This window comes from Urocampus carinirostris, chromosome 14, assembly GCF_059441175.1.
Source record: "Urocampus carinirostris isolate Australia breed hairy pipefish chromosome 14, RoL_Ucar_1.0, whole genome shotgun sequence".
Lineage (NCBI taxonomy): Eukaryota > Metazoa > Chordata > Actinopteri > Syngnathiformes > Syngnathidae > Urocampus > Urocampus carinirostris.
The window spans coordinates 20,264,751-20,288,882 of NC_142362.1; the positions used below are offsets into that span (position 1 = coordinate 20,264,751).

At 38.8% G+C, this 24,132-nt stretch overlaps 1 protein-coding gene across 1 annotated transcript in view; it reads right to left on the reverse strand.

The window, feature by feature from the left end:
* The window catches only part of tns1b (tensin 1b), a 100,232-nt gene that overhangs the window by 24,673 nt on the left and 51,427 nt on the right, over positions 1-24,132 (reverse strand). Inside the window, exons 7-14 of the mRNA XM_088353585.1 lie at positions 21,399-21,463; positions 21,245-21,328; positions 19,058-19,170; positions 18,907-18,967; positions 14,915-14,990; positions 12,949-13,078; positions 11,123-11,188; positions 10,907-11,023 (exon numbers count right to left, since the gene is read on the reverse strand). Of these exons, the coding sequence (XP_088209711.1) occupies positions 10,907-11,023; positions 11,123-11,188; positions 12,949-13,078; positions 14,915-14,990; positions 18,907-18,967; positions 19,058-19,170; positions 21,245-21,328; positions 21,399-21,463 (712 nt within the window). The remainder of the gene's footprint in view (positions 1-10,906; positions 11,024-11,122; positions 11,189-12,948; positions 13,079-14,914; positions 14,991-18,906; positions 18,968-19,057; positions 19,171-21,244; positions 21,329-21,398; positions 21,464-24,132) is intronic.

The following is a 24,132-nucleotide window of genomic DNA, read 5'->3' on the forward strand; positions in this document are numbered from 1 at the left end:
AAGTTGTGTCCTATATAAATTGGACTAAACCCCTTGGATATTAGTTTTCGGTGTTGCATGTATGACACTTGGCTCAGCATGAAGCTGTATAAGAGAAATTTCGTATTACCTGTTTTATCTCCGAGCCATATGTACTCATGAAAAGAGCCATACATGGCTCACGAGCCAAAGGTTACCGACCCCTGCTCTACTCCTTTTAGCATATGAAGGGTTATGCCTATGCAAAAAATAAATGTTGTGCGCAATGAATGCACCCCCATGTTAGCGTCTAAATGCGGACTGCGTTTTCAGTAAAGAGAGCTTCAAATACCTAGTCTTGAGTGGAAGTTGAGAACTGACGTCACAAAGTCGCCTAAAAGCCCTGTGCAAGCACTTTCTCTTTTCCAGGGCACCAGAATCGCAATTGCCGTACTCTTGCCACATGCACCAAAAACCGTCTCAAAGACGAATCCTCTCCTAAACACATCGCTCTCTCGACCGAAGCAAGCCGGGGCTACCCTGTCTCTTTCTCTGAGAGAAAAAACTCCAGCTTATTGGAACAAACACTACGTTGCTCTCTGTCTCAAGGTATTTGTAGCAACTAAACAAAGGAAAAAATATAACTGCCGATTTAGTGCTGGCCCAAACACTACTACTAATTTTTTTCACAAGCTATTTTCACTTTACACAATATACCCGCCATTCCAGAAAACCCATCTTATTCCAATTTCCATCTTGCTGAAATGCTTGATTATTGCCTTTAGTTTGAATTACGTTAGTTTTTTGTTATCCATTGAGTGCTTGTCTTTGATTGAATTATTAACTCATCATCAAATCAATAAACTGCGTATTAATAAATAAAAGTGAAGCTCCTTCAAAATGATTAGACTGATCGTTATTTTGTAGAGTGGAGATCTGGCGTCCTCTCTTGGTAATCCTGATGTAACGGCAAGTGGCACTCAAAAATTCTAAAAGAAATATGTGATTCTAAAGATAAAAATGTGACGCAGACTTATATTTGATTTTAATCAAAATATCTCATGTTATATGTGGACTGTAGCATCAATGACAGAGTAAAGGTTATTGCTATAAAAGACAGCAAAGCATCCAGGAGTGCATAGGCCAAAAGACCGGACGTGTTTCTCACCCCTTAATGCTAAGAACCGAGAAAAAAGGTCTCATGTTTCAAAACAAAACACAGCAGCAGCAACTGACAAAAGACAAATGCTGTCCTCCAGGCCAACATCTACTTGGAACTCGAGAAAGGAATCTGCATGCCAAAAAGGTAAAACCAAAGAGCAAAACAGCAATGTCATTTGAGGTCCTTTGGTTGGATGAGATACAAGCGTGGGAAAGGGGACGTCCCGAATGTACCCTAATGTGAACTGAAGCAAAAATGAAAGGAGAAAGAAACAGAAAGCTTCTTGACTCTGCAAATTATTCCTGTTTTTTGGCTAAACAATAACTCTGACAACTTAATCTTCACCTTGCTAGCACACTTATAACTTGCCTTCTTATAACTTGGAACGCTATGTGACACACAGGCTTTGCAATTCCAATGATCATGTAGTAATTGAGCACAAGTTGTGACCCATTTCACATTAGGAAATTCTGAAGGCTCCTGAAGGATTTTATACATTTTACTATAAAGGATTTTCGACGATCAAATACAAGTTACATTTATTGAGTGCAATAAAGATTTTCGGGCAGCACGGCGGCGCAGTGGTTAGCGCATGTGTGGCACAGTTCATGTCATGAGTTGTCTGTCCCCGTGTGCCCTGCGATTGGCTGGCAACCAGTTCAGGGTGTCCCCTGCCCACTGCCCGATGATTGCTGGGATGGGCTCCAGCACCCCCCGACCCTACTGAGGATAAGCGGTGCAGCTAATGAGATGAGATGAGATGGGAATAAAGATTTTCACTGAGTGGGCTTTAGGTCACGCTGTTCCAAATGCGGAACGTTTTGACTAGGGAATTTTGATAACAGGACTCTGACGGACGACGGCAGGCGATGTTTGGAACAAGGCCCTGATGTCATGATGTTGTTTTGAGTTTTTCCAGACATGGAGGTGAGGTGGTGGAGCCGTGGAGCCCAGGTGGGGGCTTTCCTGGCATGCCCTCGGGAGGAGCCGCCACACCAGCTTGCAGAAAAAACGTGGGCCGAGAGAAGGAAGAGAAGATCGAGAGAGGAGGCTTGACAGAGACTCGAGCGATACTAATCCGACTAATTCCGCCATATTCGATTAAGTTAGCTTAGTTAAATTGTTTAAGAAATTAAATCAGCCCCCGTGAGAAAAGGTCGGCTATTCTTGTCCATCTTTCATCAAGAATCGAGCATGCATTGTTAGGTGAATGTAGGTTGTGTTTGGTTAATGGAGTCAGATAACTAATTCGAACAATTTGGTAAACGATACATTTTAATAATTAAAACCTAACACTCCCAAAATAACATATAACTATGTTCTACACAGAAGCAACTATTACACAATCAGCAATGTAAGGTAAATGCAGTCATAAAATGATAGCAACATCATGTTTTTGCTTACTCTTCAAAATATTTTGGTGATTCAAGACTTGGTTGCATTAGATAACTACATCAGGCTGCAACATTATTCAACATGGTAACAAAGATAAAATCCCTGATCCCAATGCTTCTTGACATTGCAATTCCTACTGGACTTTAGCTAAACAATAAGAGTTGCAACTGGCTAGATTAACACTGCAGTGCTTAATGTTCGAACGATTTTTTTTCATGAACTCCAATGTTTTGTGAGTTTTTTTTCATGAAATCCAATGTTTTGTGAGTTCATAAACATTTCCAATTTATGCAACTTGTATGCAGCTTTCTCTTCTGTGTGAACGCCACAAGTGTTCTGCATGCACAGAAGAGGACACACAATGCGCTCAGTCTTTATGGAAGTACTCATGGATGTTAGCGGAGCATTGTCTCCCCATAAATTAATTAAATCTAAAACCTTAATTGAATGCTCTTCGTGTGGCGTGATTTTAATGTAAATATTGTTAACTACCACTAGAGCTCGGTGGCCTTGGGGGTAGGGCGCCCGCTCCGAGACTGGGAGGTTGCTGGTTCAAGCCTCGGCCGAGTCATACTAAGACTTACAACATTGGTACTCATTGCCTCCCTGCTTGGCGCTCGGCATTAGGGTTGGAATTGGGGGTTTGGTCACCAAATGACTCCAAACACATCAGTTGGGTTGAGCGAGGGGGCTGGGAATCCCCTCCTCTGTATCAATCTCCCAGAAAGAGTCAGAAATATGTTCTTGACTCTAGCCACCTCCCCTAGGGGGATATGGCTCCGGAATATATATATATATATATATATATATATATATATATATATATATATATATATATATATATATATATATATATATATATATAATATAATATAATATAAAACCACTAGATAAGACTATTGCTTTAAGAATGAACTTGAACATGTTGTGAATTCAGTCAAATGTGATGCGATGTAGGTTGTTCCATGAATAAACAAGTGTTCATTTTTCACGAATGTGTGAATTCGTGACACTTTGTATTTTGGTCCGCCGTGGTTGTTGATTTTTCAGCTTTCTTAGACCTCGTTGAACGCAGAATAATGACATCTGTCGCCTATTGATGACGTGCGTGACATGAATGCATCTCGACCATTCACACAGAAGTTTGATTCCAAAAGATCAGATATGAATCGGATTCAAGACCAAACATGAAAGTGGCATGAGTCTGTTGTAACAAAATCGGAAATAAGCCTTCCAGACGGTCTTTCACTGATCGGTTACAGGTTATGTCCGTGCAAAAAAATCTGTCATATACCGGCAGTGTGAACCTAGCCCAAATCTTTACCTTGCTAACTTGCTAACTTTGCTAACTCAGTGTTTTGTGGCACACATAATTCACAATTGCAGTGATCATGTCCTTGTTGAGCATGACAGTTGTACTTCTACAAGTTATGATCCAGTCTACATTCAAAAGCTTCCGAAATAACACATAATTACGTTCTACAGAAGAAGCAAGCATTATGCAATCAGGAATAATACGTCAATACGTAAATCCAGAATGACAGCATCATTGTAGTCATCATGATTTTGCTTACTCTTCAAAATAGTTCAGTGATTCCAAAATGTATTGCATATCATTAATTCAGGTTAATTAGAGATCCAGATGCAACATTAATAAACACAGTAACAGAGCTTGAATCCCCAATTCCACTGCTTCTTAACACTGACAATTCTTCCTGGACTTCGGCTAAACAATAACAGTAGCAACTTAATTTTTACCTTACAAACTCTTTAACTTTGTGACGACTTGGAGCATTCTGTGTTTTGTGACACACACAATTTGCAATTTCCAATGATCACGTCCTTGTTGAGCACGAGACAATTTCAGTTCTACAAGTTACATTCTGGTACACAGAGGCTTCTGAAATTAAAAATAATAAAAGTCTACACAGGATGCAAGCATTATGCAATCACCATTGTAATCAAAGGTCAGTTGTGATTCAGGACCAGAGGTGGGTGGGTAGAGAGGCCAAGAATTTTACTCAAGTAAAAGTACAGTTACTTCAGAATAATATTACTCAGGTAGACGTAAAAGTAGTCATCCAAATATTACTTAAGTAAAAGTAAAAAAGTAGTGATTTTTTTAAAACAACCATCAGATCATCCAATTATCAAAGTGCATCCATTTAATAAGAAAAACAACATTTAATTTAAAAGTAGATTATCAACGTAAATTCAAGTACTTAAAAAACAATGAAATAAAAATAGGATAAATTAAATACATGAATTAAGCACATGTAGCCTTAAGTAGCACATTTAAAGCCCCAAACTGACAGTATCTCAACAGGCTCTGCAAGCGGAAAACCAAGCTAGCCCATGAACTCGAACAAAGGAGACATTGCATGTTGTAGCTGGTGTTTGGCACCCTTTAAGGGGAACATGCTTTTGAGGTGAGGCCAGGGGTGCTCCTCCTCTTCTGTGTTTTCATAGTCGGTATTGCTAAGCGACATTTTCCATTTGTTTTATCCATATACAAAATTTCCCCTGCTGAAGTTGGCTGCTACGTTTGAGTGGTTAAAGGTGGCAGGGCCTGGCGGAGTTCTGCGTCAAAATAAAGGATTTCAATGCGCCTTAGCGGAGACAGACAGACGCGAACCTACGTTTATTGATTAATGAAGTAACAGCTCCAATGTTGCCTAATGTAGCAGAGTAAAAGTACATTTTTTTCTTTATGAATTTACTAAAGTAAAAATAAAAGTATAGGGATTTAAAAAGTAAGAAGTACGAATCTTCCCAGAACTTACTCAAGTAAATGTAACGCCATTACTATCCACCTCTGTTCAGGACAGACAGAAGTTGACATAAATGTACATCATACACTGTATACTCACCATCACTAAAGCCTTACAGATTAGACTACTGCTTTTCTCCACTCTTTCAAATAAAAATAAAAGACTCAAGACTAGTATCTAAATTTATGGTTGTTTTATGAATAACCCACTCTAACCATTTTGGTAAAAATTATCCACCAACGGTTTTGAACAAGCAAATATTGTTTATTTGTCTTTAATATTCTGGAGTCAGATTGTGTTTTGCGCAATGAAATCAGGATTCATACATATTTTTCACGGCCAAATTCAAGCACTTGTTGAAGACTGTCAAAGCAAGTTTTTCAATACTATTAAAATAAGAAATCCAGAGTGAATATTATATTTTGCAGAGCCTCACATATATCTACTTTTTACATATGCAAGTTTTAATAATGCCTGTTAATTTATCAAGACATATGATTTTTAGATCTTGAATAAAGCCCAAAAATATTTGTGGATCCGAACGATACGTTTCTAAATATTTTTGAGACAAATCTCTTTTCGCGTATACAGATTACGGTAATATGTGGGAAACTTTACCTTCATGTTTTGCATGGCCCATAATAAATGTCTATAATTCATACATAATCCTTCGGTTAATACACATTTCATAGTGCCCTGTTTAAGTGTAGCACGCGCCTGTCCCATAGGGGCAATATTGTTTCATAGGACAAAGCTATTCAAATCAATGTCAGCTGCCGTTAATCAGGAGGGAGGAAACAATGCAATGGTAAAGAGAAGCCACCAGAGAGCAGTGTCAGCCTCATTTATATAGCAACAATTTCAAGCCTTTACAAGCACTTCACCAAAAATGCAACCACTTTTTAAACCTTAAAAACACAACATAAAACTTCAAGGACTTTCAAGGATTTCAAGCACCCATACAAATTCAGAAAAATAGAGTGGGCAATAAAATCTACTGTTTTTTTAATGTAGAAAGGTTGGTATGTATAGATTGCTAGCAGCTAGCTGGCTAATTGTCCGAATTATCAACACACTTTCAGGTTTATTGCAATAAAGGTTCTGGAATTTGACCCAGATATCGTTCCGATCAGTTATGTTCCTGAAATGTCATAATTTGACGATCAAACAAGTGATTCATTCCATACACAGTTGAACTTTTGAAACCAAAGTCAAATTCCAGGAGGTTTGGGTTTTAGAAGGGCACGTTTTAAAGCTTAAAAAAATATTTTGAGGCGACTTGTGCAACGTTGGCACGGTCCGACCGCAGCTGCAGCTGTTGCACATTTCGGAAAAATGCACCGTGAAGCTCGAAATACAGTTGCCCAAACCAGAAAGCATCCAGGCGGCACAACAATAAAAAATATTCAAACTATGAAAGAATAGTAGAAATAAGAAAAAATCCAGCCTTATAATGAATGTTCTTTTTGGTCATGATAGAAAATTGTAAAGGCATCTTTTTTCAGTACAAGTAAAATTAAGAGAAAAAGGGATGGATTGTTCAAAAGAAGAAAATAAAATAAAAAATACAATAGATTAATTATAGAAAATAAATATGTACATAATTGTATTATCACTATTGTTATGTGGTTTAAATTGGTTTCATTTCATTTGGAATCATTTTAAACTATTTTTTTAACTTTAAACTGTCGCTTATTATTTTTGGGTGGAAAAAAATATATGTATTCACAGAAAAAAACATTCAAATAAAATTTGAAAAGAAAGTAAAAATGCTTTACTTCTATATACCCTCTATTACTTCAAAATATAAGAATACATCCAATTTATGTTGGCGGGACAGTGGGAGGGTGGGGTATTTCACCCATATTTTCTGGAATTGCCCTGTGATATTCAATTTCTGGAGAAGTATTTGGACATTTATTTTCTAAGGCAAAGAAAATGATCACTGTTTACTGGTTGAAATTACAACCTCCTGACATAAAGCAATGGAGAGATAGGTTAAAGCAAATGTACATTATGAAAAAAATCATTGCAAGTCTTCAACTGAAACTAGATGAATATATTATCATTTTTTTGTTGTTTCTTTTGCAATTTCTGGGAATGTCAATTGTATAAATTTTTTGTTCGTGTTGCTGTATGGTGGGTGACTCAACCCTCTGTCAAATTGTGTGTGAGAAATAAAAAGTAAGAGATGAGATATGAGAGGAAAACATATTTTCAATATTTTTGAAACATGTTACCTTTTTTTAAATTTAACAATTTAATTAATATTCAATACACAAAAAACATCAAACCTTGTTGTGGAGGCAAGTTTTACAATTATTTTTTTACAGAACAAAAATGTAAAATTGAAATGTAAATGTTATCCTTAAATTATACAGGAACCTTAAAAACAATGAAAAATTATGATGCTAGAATTATTTTATTCATGTATTTACTTTTAGGAATTTTGGAAGTTTTTAAAACATGTTTTCACTCTTAAAAATATATTCCCCCCCCAAAAAAAATCAAAGTTTCAACATTGCTAAAAATAAATCAGAATTCTGTTGAGGAGGCGAGTCTTGAACATATTGTTTTGAAAGGAATCCAAAATTTAAATTTCAAAAGTTAATAAATTCCCCAAATGGCTCAAATGTTAATTCCCCATTAAGTTTTTTCTTTTCTTTCATTTTTCTTAACTAATATTTTAATTTTGCCTAAAAAAAAAACAACAACATCAAACAAGCTTTATTTTGACCAATCAAAAGAGAAAAATACTGTCTCGAAAGGAACTGGCTCTCGATTGGTGGTTCACAAGGTTTCTTCATTTATCTCGAGTTTTTCCTTGCCCTCATGTAGGTTTTAGATCAGGGGATGCTGAAATAATAGTCTGCGGTTTGCAATAGTCTGTGCAGCCTTTTGAGACTCCTTGTGATTAAGGGCTAATAAACATGACTTGACTTGACTTTACTTTCCACAAAGCCAAACAAGATCCAACATTTAGGGAGGTGCTTGCCCAGGATTCTCTTGTATAACGTCTTGTTTTAGCGTGCCAGGTCAGCAATGTCAATTAGCTCTCAATGGCTGTACTTAAATAAACCATGAGTAAATATGTGGAACCCAAAATCACGACAATAAAATACTTGAATTCCAGTTTTATAGACTGCCAGACAAGCAAAGCAGACATCGAAAACAAATCGCGTTGTGTGTTTTGGCCCAATAAATGCTGGACAATAAACGTGGAGTCATTATATCGAATTCGTCTGGCAGGAGCTTGTGGTTCGCAACCCAAAAAACGACAATGGCCAGTTTAAGCAAATTGTCTGAGCGCTGCAGGACGCGTTTTACTGGTTTTCCACACGTTATTTTTGCTACGTATTGTTTTCTGAGACAACACTCGACGAGCTTTTTCGGTCATTCTACAGAAACGGTCCATTGTTTTTCTTTTTTTAATTAGTATTTGGACGGCACGGCGGGTAGGTGGTTAGCGCGTAGCTCCTCGATGCGCGGATTCAGGGTTCAATTCCGGCTACCATAGCCTCCCCAAGTGGAATTTGAACAACCCCAGTAAGGATAAGCGGTGCAGAAAATGGATGGATAATTATTATTTTGGGTTCAGATCAAAATTTAAACGAAAGATGGAATTTAAGATGCCATATTGTCTGGACTATAAGGCTCACTGGATTATAAAGCGCACTTACGGATTTTGCTGCAAATGTTTGGGTTTTAGGTGTGCCTTATAGTCCGTACGATAAGGCAAACCTAAATAAACCAAAATTGTCCAGAAATTCTAATAATAATTTGGTGCGCTGTATAGACCGGAAATAGGAAAATGCAGTTACAATAAAATTCTTCAACATACCGTAACCACAATGAATGAATGAATGAATCAATTTAGTTTTGAAACCAGATTTTCCTAAATTTATGTCGTATGTTTTTAGTTTTTATTTAAGTTACTTTTGATAGATTAGCCCGGGCTGCTGTATTTATAAAAAATAAATACAAGTAAAGTCTCATAAAGGAATATTTTGAGAGTGCACCGTAAAATCAAGTGCACCTTATAGTCCAGTAAATACGGTAATCTAAGTCAAGGCTGGGTTTTACAGTCAAAATACTTAAATGTGGATTTTCTCATCCAGTCTAAATGATTATAAGTTCATCGACTTTTAACCTTAATTCAATAAAATAAATGATTTAACAGAATTTCAGAGTTACAATATTTTCAAAAATTGTTAAAAAAGAGACAAATTGATAACCTATTGAATGAACAACTTCAGCGTTTGGTTGCTCAAATTTAGCTAAAAAAATCTGTAATAATACTTTGTCAAATATATTTCGTATTTGTCTGAAATGTTCAGACCTTGATATTTTCTATACACAGTGTGAAAAAAATCTTACACATAATCTTGTTATGGGCCTTGTTTTCCCCCAGAGGGAGTTATATTTAGGAGGCCGGGAAAGACAGGGGTGATTGGATCAATTTAGGTGGGAGAGGGGGGCAGCTCTCTTTAATTTTTGATGTTCCTAAACACACTGTAAATGATTCTTACAATTGTTCTCGAAATAGGCTTTGTTTTCTTCTGAAGGGAGTTATATTAAGGGGGCCGGGAAAGACAGGGCGAATTGGATCCATTTAGGTAGAAGAGTGGGGCAGCTCTGTATGCATCTTTGATGTTGCTATACACATAGTCTACCTATGATTTCGCGATTTAGTATGCAAGATCAAAACAGTGCCGCGAGCGGCAGCCGTTCCAGCAGCTCCGTGTTGAATCGCACTTTTTGTGATTTATTGTTTTAAGTGTCTACTTCTATCTTCTGTGTTTTTTGTCCCGTTTGACAACGACACTTTGGATTACTTTCTATCCTATTGTTATGGAATCAACTCCTTGCCCTGAAGAATTCTCGTGTCGGCGTGATGAAGGGGGCCCTATCGCGGATGCAGAATTGGAGCTAGCTAAGCGGCTAGCGGCCTTATAAGTCTTCGGTACCATCCGTAATCATGGTAAATGTGAACTCTCTACCAAATAAGACCGACAAACTGGCTGTCCTGGCGAAAAACATCAAAGCGCACAGGGAGTGCAGTTGCTGTGTTTTACGGAAACGTGGCTCAAGTCTAGCATCCCAGACGCTAACTTGGCGCTACACGGAGCTACCCGGAGCTATCCGGCTTCAGCGCTGTTAGACAGAGACACGAAAGCCTGCGGGAAGCGGAGAGGAGGTGGACTCGCTAACACGAGGTGGTGTATCCCTTGGTACAAAGATTTCCATCTGCTGCAGGGACGTCGAACTTTTGGACTAGCGTGTGACGTCATCTACTCCGCTGTGGCTAAACTACAACAAAGCACCCCGAGGGCATCCTGTGAATCTGTTAATAAACAACACAGGAGACAGCTGGAAGTGTGAATTTACCTACTGGGATGAATAAAGTATCTATCTATCTATCTATCTATCTATCTATCTATCTATCTATCTATCTATCTATCTATCTATCTATCTATCTATCTATCTATCTATCTATCTATCTATCTATCTATCTAAGATGCCAAGCTCCATAGACTTTTCCAAGTACTATAAAACTTGAATTTTGCGATTGTATTAAAAAATAAAACCCATGTCCACAATGCAGTAGTCGTTCACTCACCATCCGCGACGTCCTCGTGATTCTCGTTGAAGTTCTCGTACGAGTCCCAACGAATGAGCGGATCTTGGGTGTTGTAGTCCACCGAGACGCTAGGCCCGTTCTCCAGGTGATTCATACCTTGACCAGCGGTACCGAAAGGCACAGCCGGAACGTGAATGCTCCACACACAACGGGAAACAACGTGCACGATGGAAGAAACAATCACTCGATCCTTACCATACATTTTTTCCGGGCCGAAAGAAAAAATGAACTCCACTTTGCCGTATTCGGGGAATCTCTCATCTGTAAAGAAAAAAAAGAGGATTTCAGTTCATGGTGGATGACAAAAACCCTCCATCCATCCATTTATTATCTGAAACGCCTATCCCAGCTATCTCCGGGCAGTGGACACCCTGAACTGGTTGCATACAGAGACCCCTAGTTCTGGAATTCTTCTAAATTGGAAGTTTTAGATCTAAACAGGCATCTGGTATGGTAGACCCTGGTATACGGCGTTCCGCTTTACAATATTTTCACTTTAGTTTAGGGGGCTGTCTTTGGCCCCTCTTTATAATAATAATAATAATAATAATTTCCTGGTATTGTCATTCTGTGTAACAATGTACACAGAACGAAATGTCGATTGCACCTGACCCGTTGTAGCGAGCCGATGCAGCCGCAGCCAACAGAGGGCGCGCCGACCACTTTTTAAGTCTGGCATTGTCCTCACTATACGACATCAACAAAAATCATTTAGCGTGCCCAAAATATTCCAACTTTGCAGTTATCATGAGGAAATGAGTCTCTCAGATGCCTCATTTCTATTGGACAACTCCATAAAATGCCGGTCTGGTATTGGTTGACCTCCTTCCTGTCACAAGCCAGAAACTGAGACAGGCCCCAATAGCGTTCGTTTTACTCAGTTTTTTTGATAGAGAGCTGTGCTTGCTTCCACGATCCAATGATCGTTGGACACGGGTAGCTGGTGGCAGGAACGCGGAAGTGGCACTTCCATGTCGAGCGAGGGTAGTCATAGGCAGCGGGAAAACAGGTCGATGGCCGGGACGGAGGAGCAAGGCAGAAACGGGTCCAGAAACAGGTCGGCAACCGGTATCAGGCAGGAAAAAACAGGGCAGGAGAATGTCGGAGAGTGCAGAGCTTGCCTAGCTGAAAGCATAGGTTTGCAGACGGTCTGACCGCTTCCTCTTGGGAGATGGGGGTTTAAAAAGAGTCAGGGAACCAATCAGAGATCAGGGCTGTTGGCGCCAACGGGGCAGCCGCAGGTGCCCTGAATCAGTAATCATGAAACTTCACACAATTGATTTTCTCTTCAGCGACTGTATTTTTTATACTGTACTATGTGTCCCAAAGATGTAAAAGGGAAAAGCAAAAATAAAATAACCATGTAAGTAAAGCTTTCGAAGATCAAGACATCTGAAGAATACACTCAAATTGCTACCCTCGCTTAGTGACGTGGCTGTAACCAATCGATAATCGAAAATATTAATAAAAATAGAGAGGCCATTAAAAAAACAAAATCTTCCAAAGGCTATGCTAGTGTAATTTTTAAAATAAGTTTTTGTTTGATTTGAATGACCATAGGTTTCTATCCCCCGCTTTATGGAAATGTCACCTTACAATCGGGACTATTATTAAAAATAAGGAGCTGTTTAAAGCAAGGAAGTCTTCTAAGGGTATTGAAGTTCAAGGACTCCTCCCCCACCTTTTACATCCACCTGTTACCTCAGTGCACCGGCTTAAGTCACTTTACACCAAAGGTAAATAAAAACTAATTTGTCCTTTTCGTGTATATTTATTTATTCATACTGTATACTATTTTTTTTCATGATTTCTTTTTAAATCTGGGGTACTGGGGTTTGGAGCTAATTATCATCACATTCTTGCCCCTGCTATACGTCTATATCCCTTTGTAATGCCCACTTTGGAACGGATTTACGTTGTATCCCCGGGGTTACTTTATAACTACCTTTTTTGTGTTTCCTCCTAAGTTTGATTATTCAATGTTTAAATGAATAAACAAAGAGATGTGGATCTGAATTTACCTTTGAAGGTCTCATCAAGTTGATCTTTCCCAAAGACGATGCCCAGGTCGTGAACGGCGCAAGTGTGGAACTGAACCCGGAAAATCACGTCCCGACACGGACCTCGATAACGTTTGTGGTAGCACTTGAGCTGTAGGGACAGAAAGATTGGATGAGATTTATGAGCAATATAAAATTTATAAGTATTAAAGGCAAATTTCCCTAAAGTGACAGTGCGAAATAATTCACGACTAGAGGTAATTGTAGCTTAGATTGTGTGTATTGGAAGACAACACTCCAAATAATCCCCAAGTATTCCACCTGGAAAAAAAATCCCAAACCTACTTTGAGATTTTCTGAATTTTGGCCAGCAAAAAGACACGGAAGCTGCTGTAAATTCCAGTGAAAATAAAAGCCCGAGAGAGCTGGTTACAACTGAAGCGGCTGAAAAGAACCCATAGCTGGAGTTGGTCCCATCAAGAGGCTAGCAGAATAAGCTACTGAAAATGCCAGTTAAGGGAAAGCTTCCTTTTCGCGGAGCAACCAACAATATTAATTCCAGCCGATAAATATCCCAGAATAATAAATAGCCTGCAGTCAAACGACTAAAATGCTAAAAAAGGAAACAGTGGAGTAAAAAGCAGACTATGCCAGAATCACAAGACTCAGTTGCTTTCATTAACAGCTGTGGAAAGCGAGTGACACTGAAGAACAAAGGACAATGGCGGTAAGCCATAGCTCCAGCTAAGCTGCTAACATGAGTGGCTAGAGAGGGAAACAGTGAGAAAAAAAGTAGATTCCTGAATCACAGGTCTTAGCAAAGTTTACTTGCATGATCGGCTGAAAAACAGTGGGAAAAGGTTGAAGATACATGCATCACGGAACTCAGCTGTGGAAGGTTGGTGACACTGAAGGACGAAACAGCTCACAATAACAATAGAAGTGAACTGAAGCCTTCAGCCAAGTGGCTAGAGAAGAAAACAGTGGGTTAAAAAAGCAAAGATCCCTGAATCACAGGTTTAAGCAAAGTTTGCTTGCATGATCAGCTGTGGAAGGCGAGTGACACTTAAAGACCAAGCAGGAACAGCTAACAATAACAGTAAGCCATAGTCTACAGCTCAGTGGCTAGAGAAGAAAACAGTGGGAAAAAGTTGAAGATACATGCATCACGGGACCCAGCTGTGTAAGGTTGCTGACACTGAAGGACTAAGCAGCTCACAATAACAATAGAAGTGAACTAAAGCCTACAGCCATGTGGCCGGAGAAGGAAACAGTGGGGGAAAATGCAAAGATGCCTGGATCAGAAATCTCAGCTGTGGAAGGCGAGTGACACTAAAGGAGGAGGTTGTAACAATAGCAGCTAGTGGCGAGCTATAGCCTGAAACCATGTGGCTAACATGGGTGGCAAGAGAAGGAAACAGTGGGGAAAATGCTAAGACGCCTGAATCATTGAATTCAGCTGTGGAAGGCGAGTGACACTAAAGAACAAAACAGGAGTAGCTAACAATAACAGTAGCGGCTGGTGTCAAGCCAAATCCTGCAGCCAGGAGACTAACAAGAGTAACTAGAGAAGGAGACAGTGAAAAAAATGGAAAATTTCTTTATTACAGGACCAACTGTATGCAGTATTTGGCCATTTGCTGCCAAAAGGAGCACCGTCAAAAGCTAGCTTAGCAAATCCTCATTTGGGCTTCCGTAGTAGCGAGATGGCAAGTTGTGTAACATAACTACACAATCTTCAACCAAAGAAGTCCTTTCACACCACGAGGCGTCGCTCTATTTTACACACTGGACCTTTAATGGAGGATTAAACCGGGAAAAAAATAAGAATGAGTTCTTTGTTTTCCAAGATATGTTTTTAGCATTTAAAGGAGTGATGCTAACTTATAGAACAAACTCGGGGGCGGGGTTACTTAACCTTCTTTTATAGCTGTTATATTAACAACAGACGCTCCACTCGTTTTTTTTAACAGGATTTTCTTATTACCAAGATGTCTCCTTTAAGAAGTAGTCCGGGTTCGATAGTGATGCAGATACTGGTCTGGCTGTCCCCTTGTACGTTACTGCAAGAGAAAAAAAAAAGTTATTACTGTACATCATCTTAGTATTTTTGAAGTATTTTTGTAGTATTACGGTAATTGTATTTTTGTTGTATTTCTGTAGTAGTATTTGTGTAAAATATTGTACTATTTACATAGTAGTATTTTTGTAGTATTTCTGTTGTATTTATATAGTAGTATTATTCCTTTTATAATATTACTGCAGCTGTAGTATTTTTGCAGAATTTTGTACTATTTACATAGTAGTATTTTTGGAGTATTTCTGTAGTAGTATTTGTGTAATATTTTGTACTACTTACATAGTAGTATTTTTGTAGTATTTCTGTAGTAGTATTTGTGTAAAATTGTGTACTATTTACATAGCAGTATTTTTGTAGTATTTCTGTTGTATTCATATGGTAGTATTATTCCTTTTATAATATTACTGCAGTAGTAGTATTTTTGTAGAATTTTGTACTATTTACATAGTCGTATTTTTGTAGTTTTTCTGTAGTAGTATTTGTGTAATATTTTGTACTATTTACATGGTAGTATTTTTGTTGTATTTCTGTTGTATTCATATAGTAGTATTATTCCTTTTATAATATTACTGCAGTAGTAGTATTTTTGTAGAATTTTGTACTATTACATAGTAGTATTTTTGTAGTATTTCTGTAGTATTTCTGTAGTAGTATTTGTTTAAAATTTTGTACTATTTACATGATAGTATTTTGGTAGTATTTCTGTTGTATTCATATAGTAGTATTATTCCTTTTATGATATTACTGCAGTAGTAGTATTTTTGTAGAATTTTGTACTATTTACATAGTAGTATTTTTGTAGTATTTTTGTAGTATTTCTGTAGTAGTATTTGTGTAAAATGTTGTACTATTTACATAGTAGTATTTTTGTATTATTTCTGTTGTATTCATATAGTAGTATTATTCATTTTATAATAATACTGCAGTAATAATATTTTTGTAGAATTTTGTACTGTTTACATATTAGTATTTTTGTAGTATTTCTGAAGTATTTCTGTAGTAGTCTTTGTGTAAAAATTTGTACTTTTTACATGGTAGTATTTTTGTAGTATTTATGTTGTATTCATATAGTAGTATTATTCCTTTTATAATATTGCTGCAGTAGCAGTATTTTTGTAGAATTGTGTGCTATTTACATAGTAGTATTTTTGTAGTATTTCTGTAGGAGTATTTGTGTAAAATTTTGTACTATTTAAATAGTAGTATTTTTGTAGTTTTTCTGTGGTATTCATATAGTAGTATTACTGCAGTAGTAGTATTTTTGTAGAATTTCTGAAGTACATTATGATTTTTATTTTCAACATTGAAGCAAACTAGTGTATTAGGTCCCTGTTTTGAGCACTGAATTTAATGTAAGTTTTTCTCTTCTATTTATGTAGTAGTACAGTTTTGTTGGCCTGGAGAGGGATGAGCGCCACCGGGCTGTACTTGCCCAAGACACAGCACAGGAAATGGGGCCCCTACAAACCTAGTGGTTAAGGGATCCACCCACCCCCCACTGCAGTAGTACTTTTGTAGAGGTATTTTTGTAGTATTTTCGTAGGTCCCCTATTTCAAGCACTAAACTGGGTATTTAGTTTTGTAGTAGTTTTGTAGTATTTCTGTAGTATTTAGGTAGTATTGTTTTTGTTGTACTTTTGTAGTATTCTTGTAGAATTACTGCAATAGTATTTTTGTAGCATTTCTGTAGTAATATTTCTGTAATGTATTTGCAGTGTTTCTGTGGTAGTTGTTTTTGTAGTATTACTGTAGTAGTGGTTCTGTTGTATTATTTTTGCAGTATTCATTTAGTATTATGTTTTGATTACAGGATTACTTTAATAGTATTTTCTGTATAATGTCTTTAGTATTTCTGTATCCTTTTCAGAATAAAAGCAACATAATACATTATGTCCCCCGTTTTAAGCACTAAATTTAATTTTGTAGTATTTTGTTAGTAGTAATTAAGTAGTACTGAAGTAGTGTTTTTGTTGGGGTATGTTTTTTGTTTTTTCCATAGTATTATTTTTGTTGTACTTCTTTAGTATTCTTGTAGTATTACTGTAATTTTATTTTTGTCGCATTTCTGTAAAAGTATTTCTGGAGTGTATTTGTAGTATTTTTGTGGCAGTTTTTGTAGTGTTACTGTTGTAGTTTTACTGTTGCAGTCTTTCTGTAATATTCATTTGTAATATTTTTGGATTAAAGTATTACTCTAGTAGTATTTTTTTTTTGTATAATTTATCCAGTATTTATGTTTTATTTTCAGAATAAAAGCAAAAGAATACATTAGGTCCCTATTTTAAGCACTAAATTGGGTTTTGTAGTATTTCTGTAGTAGTACGGAAGTAGTGTTCTTGTTGGGGTATTTTTGTAGTATTTCCGTAGTAGTGTAGTATTTTTGTAGTATTAATGTAGGTATTACTCTGTTGTAGTAGTCTTTGTACATAACTACTGGCTTTCATGTTCTGTGAAGCGTTGCTCCTCATCTGCTCCCAATTTCAAAGCTCTGTAATGGCAACTTCGAACCAATTTGTCGAGCGCTAATAGCGAGCATGTGTCGCTAGCAGAAAAAAGGGGTTCCATCCCAGGAATTTATAGAACAGTTTTTGCATGTACTGGTACGTATGATTTTGGGTTTCCCATCAGAAAGTTGCTTCCTAGGAAAGTTGGTTTCAATAGAGTATTCTATCTATCCACCAGGGGGTAGGGTTAAGGGGGAAGGGTTTAGGGTTAGGGTTTTGGGTTCAGGATTCAGGGTTTAGGGTTAAGATTAGGGATTAGGATTAGGGTTAGGGTTAAGGCTCTCTCTCTTTCTTAATATTTTTTCCCTCACTCTCTATACCTCCCTCTTTCACTCTCTCTGTCTCGCTGTCACTCTCTCTCTATCTTTGTCTCTCTCTCTCTTTCTCTCTCTTTCTATCTCTCTGTCTCTCTAACTCCCTCTCTCTCTCTGTCTTTCTTAATCTTTTTTTTTCTTTAACTCTCTATACCTCCCTCTCTCTCTCTCTCTCTCTCTGTCTCTCTAACTCCCTCTCTCTCTCTGTCTTTCTTAATCTTTTATTTTCTTTAACTCTCCATACCTCCCTCTCTCTCTCTCTCTCTCTCTCTCTCTCTCTCTCTCTCTCTCTCTCTCTCTCTCTGCCCTAATCTTTTTTTTTCTCTAACTCTCTATACCTCCCTCTTTCACTCTCTCTGGCTCTCTGTCACTCTTTCTCTCTCTCTGTCTCTCTTTCTCTCTCGCTCTCTCTCTCTCTCTCTGCCCTAATCTTTTTTTTCTCTAACTCTCTATACCTCCCTCTTTCACTCTCTCTGGCTCTCTGTCACTCTTTCTCTCTCTCTGTCTCTCTTTCTCTCTCGCTCTCTCTCTCTCCGCTCTTTTCTCAATCTCTGTCTCTCTCTCTCTCTCTCTGTCTTTCTCCCTCTCTCTCTCTCTATCCCCTAATCTTTTTTTCTCTCACTCTCTATACCTCCCTTTTTCACTCTCTCTGTCTCTTTGTCACTCTCTCTCTATCTCTTTGTCTCTCTCTCTCTCTCTCTCTCTCTCTCTCTCTCTCTCTCTCTCTCTCTCTCTCTCTCTCTCTCTCTCTCTCTGAGCCAAATGAGTTTGACACCCCTGCACTCAATAAGGCGCATGCGACGGGTTTTCTGTCGGGCATCATGAACAATTCCTGGGGGGAGGGGCCAAATCTGATTGGTTGGGCTAAACACGTCCCCATTTTTCAGACGAAAATGACCAAATTCAAGGCAAAATCTCAATATGATTCTTTGGAGCTACTCATGTGCGGTCCCTTCTCAAGGTTTCTTCATTTTCCTCATGTTGAGGTTTTTGAGTTTTTCCTTGCCCTCATGTCGGTTTTAGATCAGGTGTCATAAGATTCTGCGGTCTGTGCTGTCATTTGAGACTCTTGACTACTCACTAGATTCCTGACGTGTAGACGGGCTGCATGGCCTGGTAGATCTTGAGGAAAGGACGGCAGCCTAGCGGGTCCAAAACGAGATGTTAGAGCAGCTAGCTAGCGTGTCGCTACTAGCAAAAGCATGGCGCTAGCGCGTGTTTGTGTTTCTTACCGCCTTTGGACTCAAAGTGCGGGATGCCGTGCATGATGACGTGATGAAGGAAGAGCGGTTTGTTGTTGATCTTGATGTGGCCGCTCAGGAGGCCGCTAAAGTAGTCCACATACCTGAAAAAGGAGCGGCGCAAGCTAAGCTAAGTGGCAACAGTCCCGTGTAGTTGACTAAATATAGGCATCTTCTTTGGAAACTGTGAAAGTGGAAATAATATCAAGCACTGTTCGTTTTGCGTTGAAAATATGAAATCATGATATTCACCTTCCCACATTTTCCCTTTACTCTTTTTTATTCTCTTGTTTATTTCTCCCTCTCTTTTCCCCTTTTTCCCCTTTTTTATTCTGTTTTCATTTTTCTCCCGCCTGTTTTCTGTCATGATTGCTGATTCAGGGCACATGTGACTGCCCAATTGGCGCCGACAGCCCTGAGCGCTGATTGGTTCAAAGACTCTTCCAAGAGGAAGCCGTCAGACCGTTTGCGAACCTATGCTCCCAGCTAAGCAAGCTCCATACCTTACGACATTTTCCTGCCCTGTTTTCTCGTGCCTGATACCTGTTGCCGACCTGTTTCTGGACCCGTTTCTGCCCTGCTCTTCCATCCCGACCATTGACCTGTTTTGCCCTGTTTCCTGCCTGATTCCTGTTGCCGACCTCTTTTCTGGACTCAATACCGCCCTGGCTCTCCCGTCCCGGCTATCGACCAGTATCCCTGCTGTCTACGATTATCCTCGCTCGACACAGAAGTGCCACTTCCGCGTTCCTGCTACCAGCTGGCCGTGTCCGTCGATCATCGGATCGTGGAAGCAAGCCCTTCTCTCCCTCTTATTAATAAAACTGAGTAAACGAACGCTACTGGGTCCTGTCTCCATTTCTCGCTTGTGACATTTTCTCTTTTGCTTTTTCTCCATTTTTTTCCCCTTCTTTTCATTGTAAGTGCAGCGGGTTTTCTGTCGGGCATCATGAACAATTCCTGAGGGGGAGGAGGCCAAATCTGATTGGATAGGCTAAACACGTCCCCATTTTCAGACTCTACTATATAGAAAACGAAAAGGACCAAATTCAAGCCTTCTGTTTTCCTCTTTTCTTTTTTCCCATTCTTCCCTTTTTATCCTTTTCATTTTTACTCTTTTTTCCCTTTTTTCAATGTTCTCCCTTTTTTCTCTCCATTTTCTTTTTCCTTTATCTTCTTTTAAATGCCCTTCACACCCTGTTTCCTAGTTTTCAGTTTCTTTTTTTCCCTTGTGTCTCCTTTTTTTGCTGGTTTCCTTTTCTTTCTTTTCATTTTATTGATTTTATCTTTTTTTCAGTTTTCCCCCTTCTCCACCTTCTTTTATTCTTTTTTTATCTTTTCTCTCTTATCCCTGTTCCCCATTTTTCTTATATTTTTCGTTTCTCCCCTTCTTATTCTTTTGCCATTTCTCCCTTTTCATCCCTTTCCTTTTCACTCTTTTTCATTTTTTTTCAATGTTCTCCTTTTTAACTCCTTTTCTTTTTTTTAATCTATTTTCTTTTTTTGCCCTCAACACCCTGTTTTCTAATTTTCCTTTCCTTTTTTCTTTTTATCTTTTTTTGCTGTTTTCCTTTCCTTTTTCCTTTCTTTTCCTTTTACTGATTCGATCTTTTTTAATTTTTCCACCTTCTCCACCTTTTTTTCTCATTATGTTTTCATCTTTTCTCTCTTCCCCATTTTCCATTTTTCCCCTTTTTTATTTTTTACCATTTACCCCTTTTTCTCCTTTTCCTTTTTTAATTCTTTTCTCTTCATGGCCTTCATACCCTGTGTTTAATTTTTTTTTCCTTTTTTCTCTTATCCTTTTTTTGTCGTTTTTTTGTCCTCTTTCTTACATCCTTCCTTTTTTCTTGTATTTTCACTTTTAGTTATTTGATCCTTTTCTTGTTTCTCCCCTCATTATTTTATTTCATGTTTTCTCTCTTTCCCCCCCTCTTCCCTTTTTTCTCAATTTCTTTTCTTTTCTTTTTCTTCTTTCCTTTTTTATGTTGTTTCCCTTTCTTATCTATTTTTTAAGGTGATAACCTTGTCAAAGAACTACTTTCAACCTAAAAACAGCTCTCTTAAATGTTACCAAGGACCTCTTTCTCATTTCTAAAATAGAATTTTCAACATTTGACAGCTACGAGGACAGAACCTCTGTGGCATACTTCGACGTAGTGGTTCTCGGAAACTGACCTTCTTTGAGAGGGTTGTCCCACAGGGAGAACTTTGTCTTCGTAGTAGCGTTTCATGGCAAAGCGGTCCAGGGCTTGGTCGGCACTGCTTTGGACACATTTTCATAGTCAAGGTATGGGATGTGGAAGAAGACCAGGATTTCGAGAAGACCCACCTGGCCGAGATGTTGCTGTAATGCATGTAGGCGGCCACCACAACTCCGGTTCGGCCTCGGTTGCCCTGAAAAATCAACAGATTAAAGATTTCTCCTGAACTGGTTGCCAGCCAGTCGCAGGGCACACAGGGACAATTTGCATGCTCATTCACACCTAGGGACAATTTGGACCCGCCAATTAACCTGACAAGTATGTTTTTGGAATGTGGGAGGAAACTGGAGTGCCCGGAGGAAACCCATGCAAGCATGGGGAGAACCCGCAATGCCACACAAGAAGGTTTGATCTAATGACCTCATAACTGTGCTGCCTCTTTCGCTTGCATCCACCGGCTACTCCAATTAACCAGCTCAAGTCACGTCGATAAAATCGTATTTTTACTCTACTTGTATATTTATTTCTAAGTTTATATAATCATACACACGTATACTACACATACATGGGACTTGTCATATATTAGTTCTATTTATGGTTTGTTTGGGGTACCGGGGGTTTGTATTAGCTGAATAGCATAAGTTTATATCCTTCCCTGTTGGGTCTTTCATGTCAATATGACGTCGTTTTTTGTAAGCTCAATCCAAAAGACGTCAATCTTCGGTTTTGTCGGGATACATCTGGCATGACGAGGCGGGGGCGCCTTAGTTACAAGTAACGGAAAACCCTGTTCTTCAAAATAACAACAGTTGCCATAGCAACCGCCTTGTTTGCAACCTCCCAAGAGCGTATTTCTCGGAAGGCGGTTAGCGATGCCGCTCCGGAGGCTCATGCTAGCCGTGTCATCGCTCAATCAAACGTAAAAACGAAAGCTTCCGGAAAAAAAAACACGGGGAAAAAAATGTCTCCCGCAATGAGCGTGGCGGGCCGCAGGAATCGGGAACAGGAAAAGACTTGTTGGCTGGTTTGTCGAGAGGAAACTTCGCGGTAGGCCACAAAGTTTTGCCTTAAGGCTTCAAGGAGAGAGTCACTGAGCAGGGGGTCGCAGGTTCGATTCCCAGCTCCTCTTTTTTATATGTCAAAGTGTCCTTGGACACTGAATCCCCAGTGCCCCCGATAGGCAGGGAGTTGCCTTGCATGGCTGTCCTTGCTATTGGTGTGTGAGTGTGTGTGTGAATGGGTAAGTGTGAAGCACATTGTAAAGCGCTTTGGGAGGTCTTGACTTGAAAAGCGCTATATAAATGCAGACCATTTACCATTTGTGATTAAGGGCTGCACAAATATAATTTGACTTTTCCTTGTATTCTTTATTCCTCTTTTCTCATTTTTCTTTTTTCCTTTCTCCTACTCTATTCCTTTTTTTCCTTTATTTCCCTTTTGCTTTTCCTTTTTTTGATTTTGACTTCCCTTTTTCCTTTCCCGTCTTCTTATCTTTTTTCTTCATATTTCACTTTCTGTGGTATTTTTTTCCCTTTCCCCCCCTTTCTTTTTTCTTTTCCTTAGCTCAGGAGGTAGAGGGCTCGTCTTGGGATCTAGAGGTTGCAGGTTAGATTCCCGGATCCTCCGTGTTATATGTCTTGGTGTCCTTGGGAAAGACACATTCATTTACTTGACTTTACAGTACACCCCGGGATACCTTATAATGTTTTCACATTACGTTGTGGTTTCCATGTTTTTCTAACTTTTTCCCCCCATTACTGTAATTTGGGGATGTCGGACTCCTTTGGTCTCTGGGGCCGGATCTAGACTTTCTAGTCCGAAGTGGGCCGGATCAGTAAAAGTCAAGTCATGTTTATTCGTATAGCCCTTAATCTTAAGGAGTCTCAAAGGGCTGCACAGACTACAGATTAGTGCAAACTACAGACTATCAGTACACCATCCCCTGATCTAAAACCTACATGAGGGCAAGGAACAACTCAAAAACTTTATCAAATACATTTTTGACCGAAATCCTATTTTAAAACATTTAAGTTAATTAAAAGCTTTTTTTCAAATGTATTATATTTTATAAAACAAAATATATACATTGCGTATGCTAGCATAGCGATGCTTTGGCACACAAGTTAATTCGCCAATAGTTGCCTGTTGACACGGTTGTGCCCGAAGGTAATGCATAGAGGTATCAAGTCTTCCAAGTTAATTGTTTTAGATAGATAGATAGATAGATAGATAGATAGATAGATAGATAGATAGATAGATAGATAGATAGATAGATAGATAGATAGATAGATAGATAGATAGATAGATAGATAGATACTTTATTCATCCCCATAGGGAAATTCACACTTCCAGCAGTATCCTTTTGTTGTTTATTAACAGATTAAGAGGATGGGCTTGGGGTGCTGTGTTGTAATTTAGCCACAGCGGAGTGGATGACGTCACACGCTAGTCCAAAACTTCGACGTCCCTGCAGCAGATGGAAATCTTTGTGCCCAGGGTTACACCACCTCGTGTTCACGTAGATAGCGGGTCCACCTTCTCTCCACGTCTTGCAGGCTTTTGTGTCTCTGTCTAACAGTGCTGAAGCCGGGTAGCTCCCGGTAGCTACGGGTAGCTCCACGTTAGCGTCCAAGATGCTAGACGTGAGCCACGTTTTCGTAAAAAGCAGCAAACTGCACTCCCTCTGCTCTTTGATGTTTTTCACCAGCACAGCCAGTTCGTCTGTCTCATTTGGTAGGGAGTTCACATTTACCATGATTACGGACTGCACCGAAGACTTATAACGCCGCAAGCCGCTTAGCTAGCTCCGGCTCTCCATCCCCTCATCACGCCGGCATGATAATTCTTCAGGGCAAGGAGTTG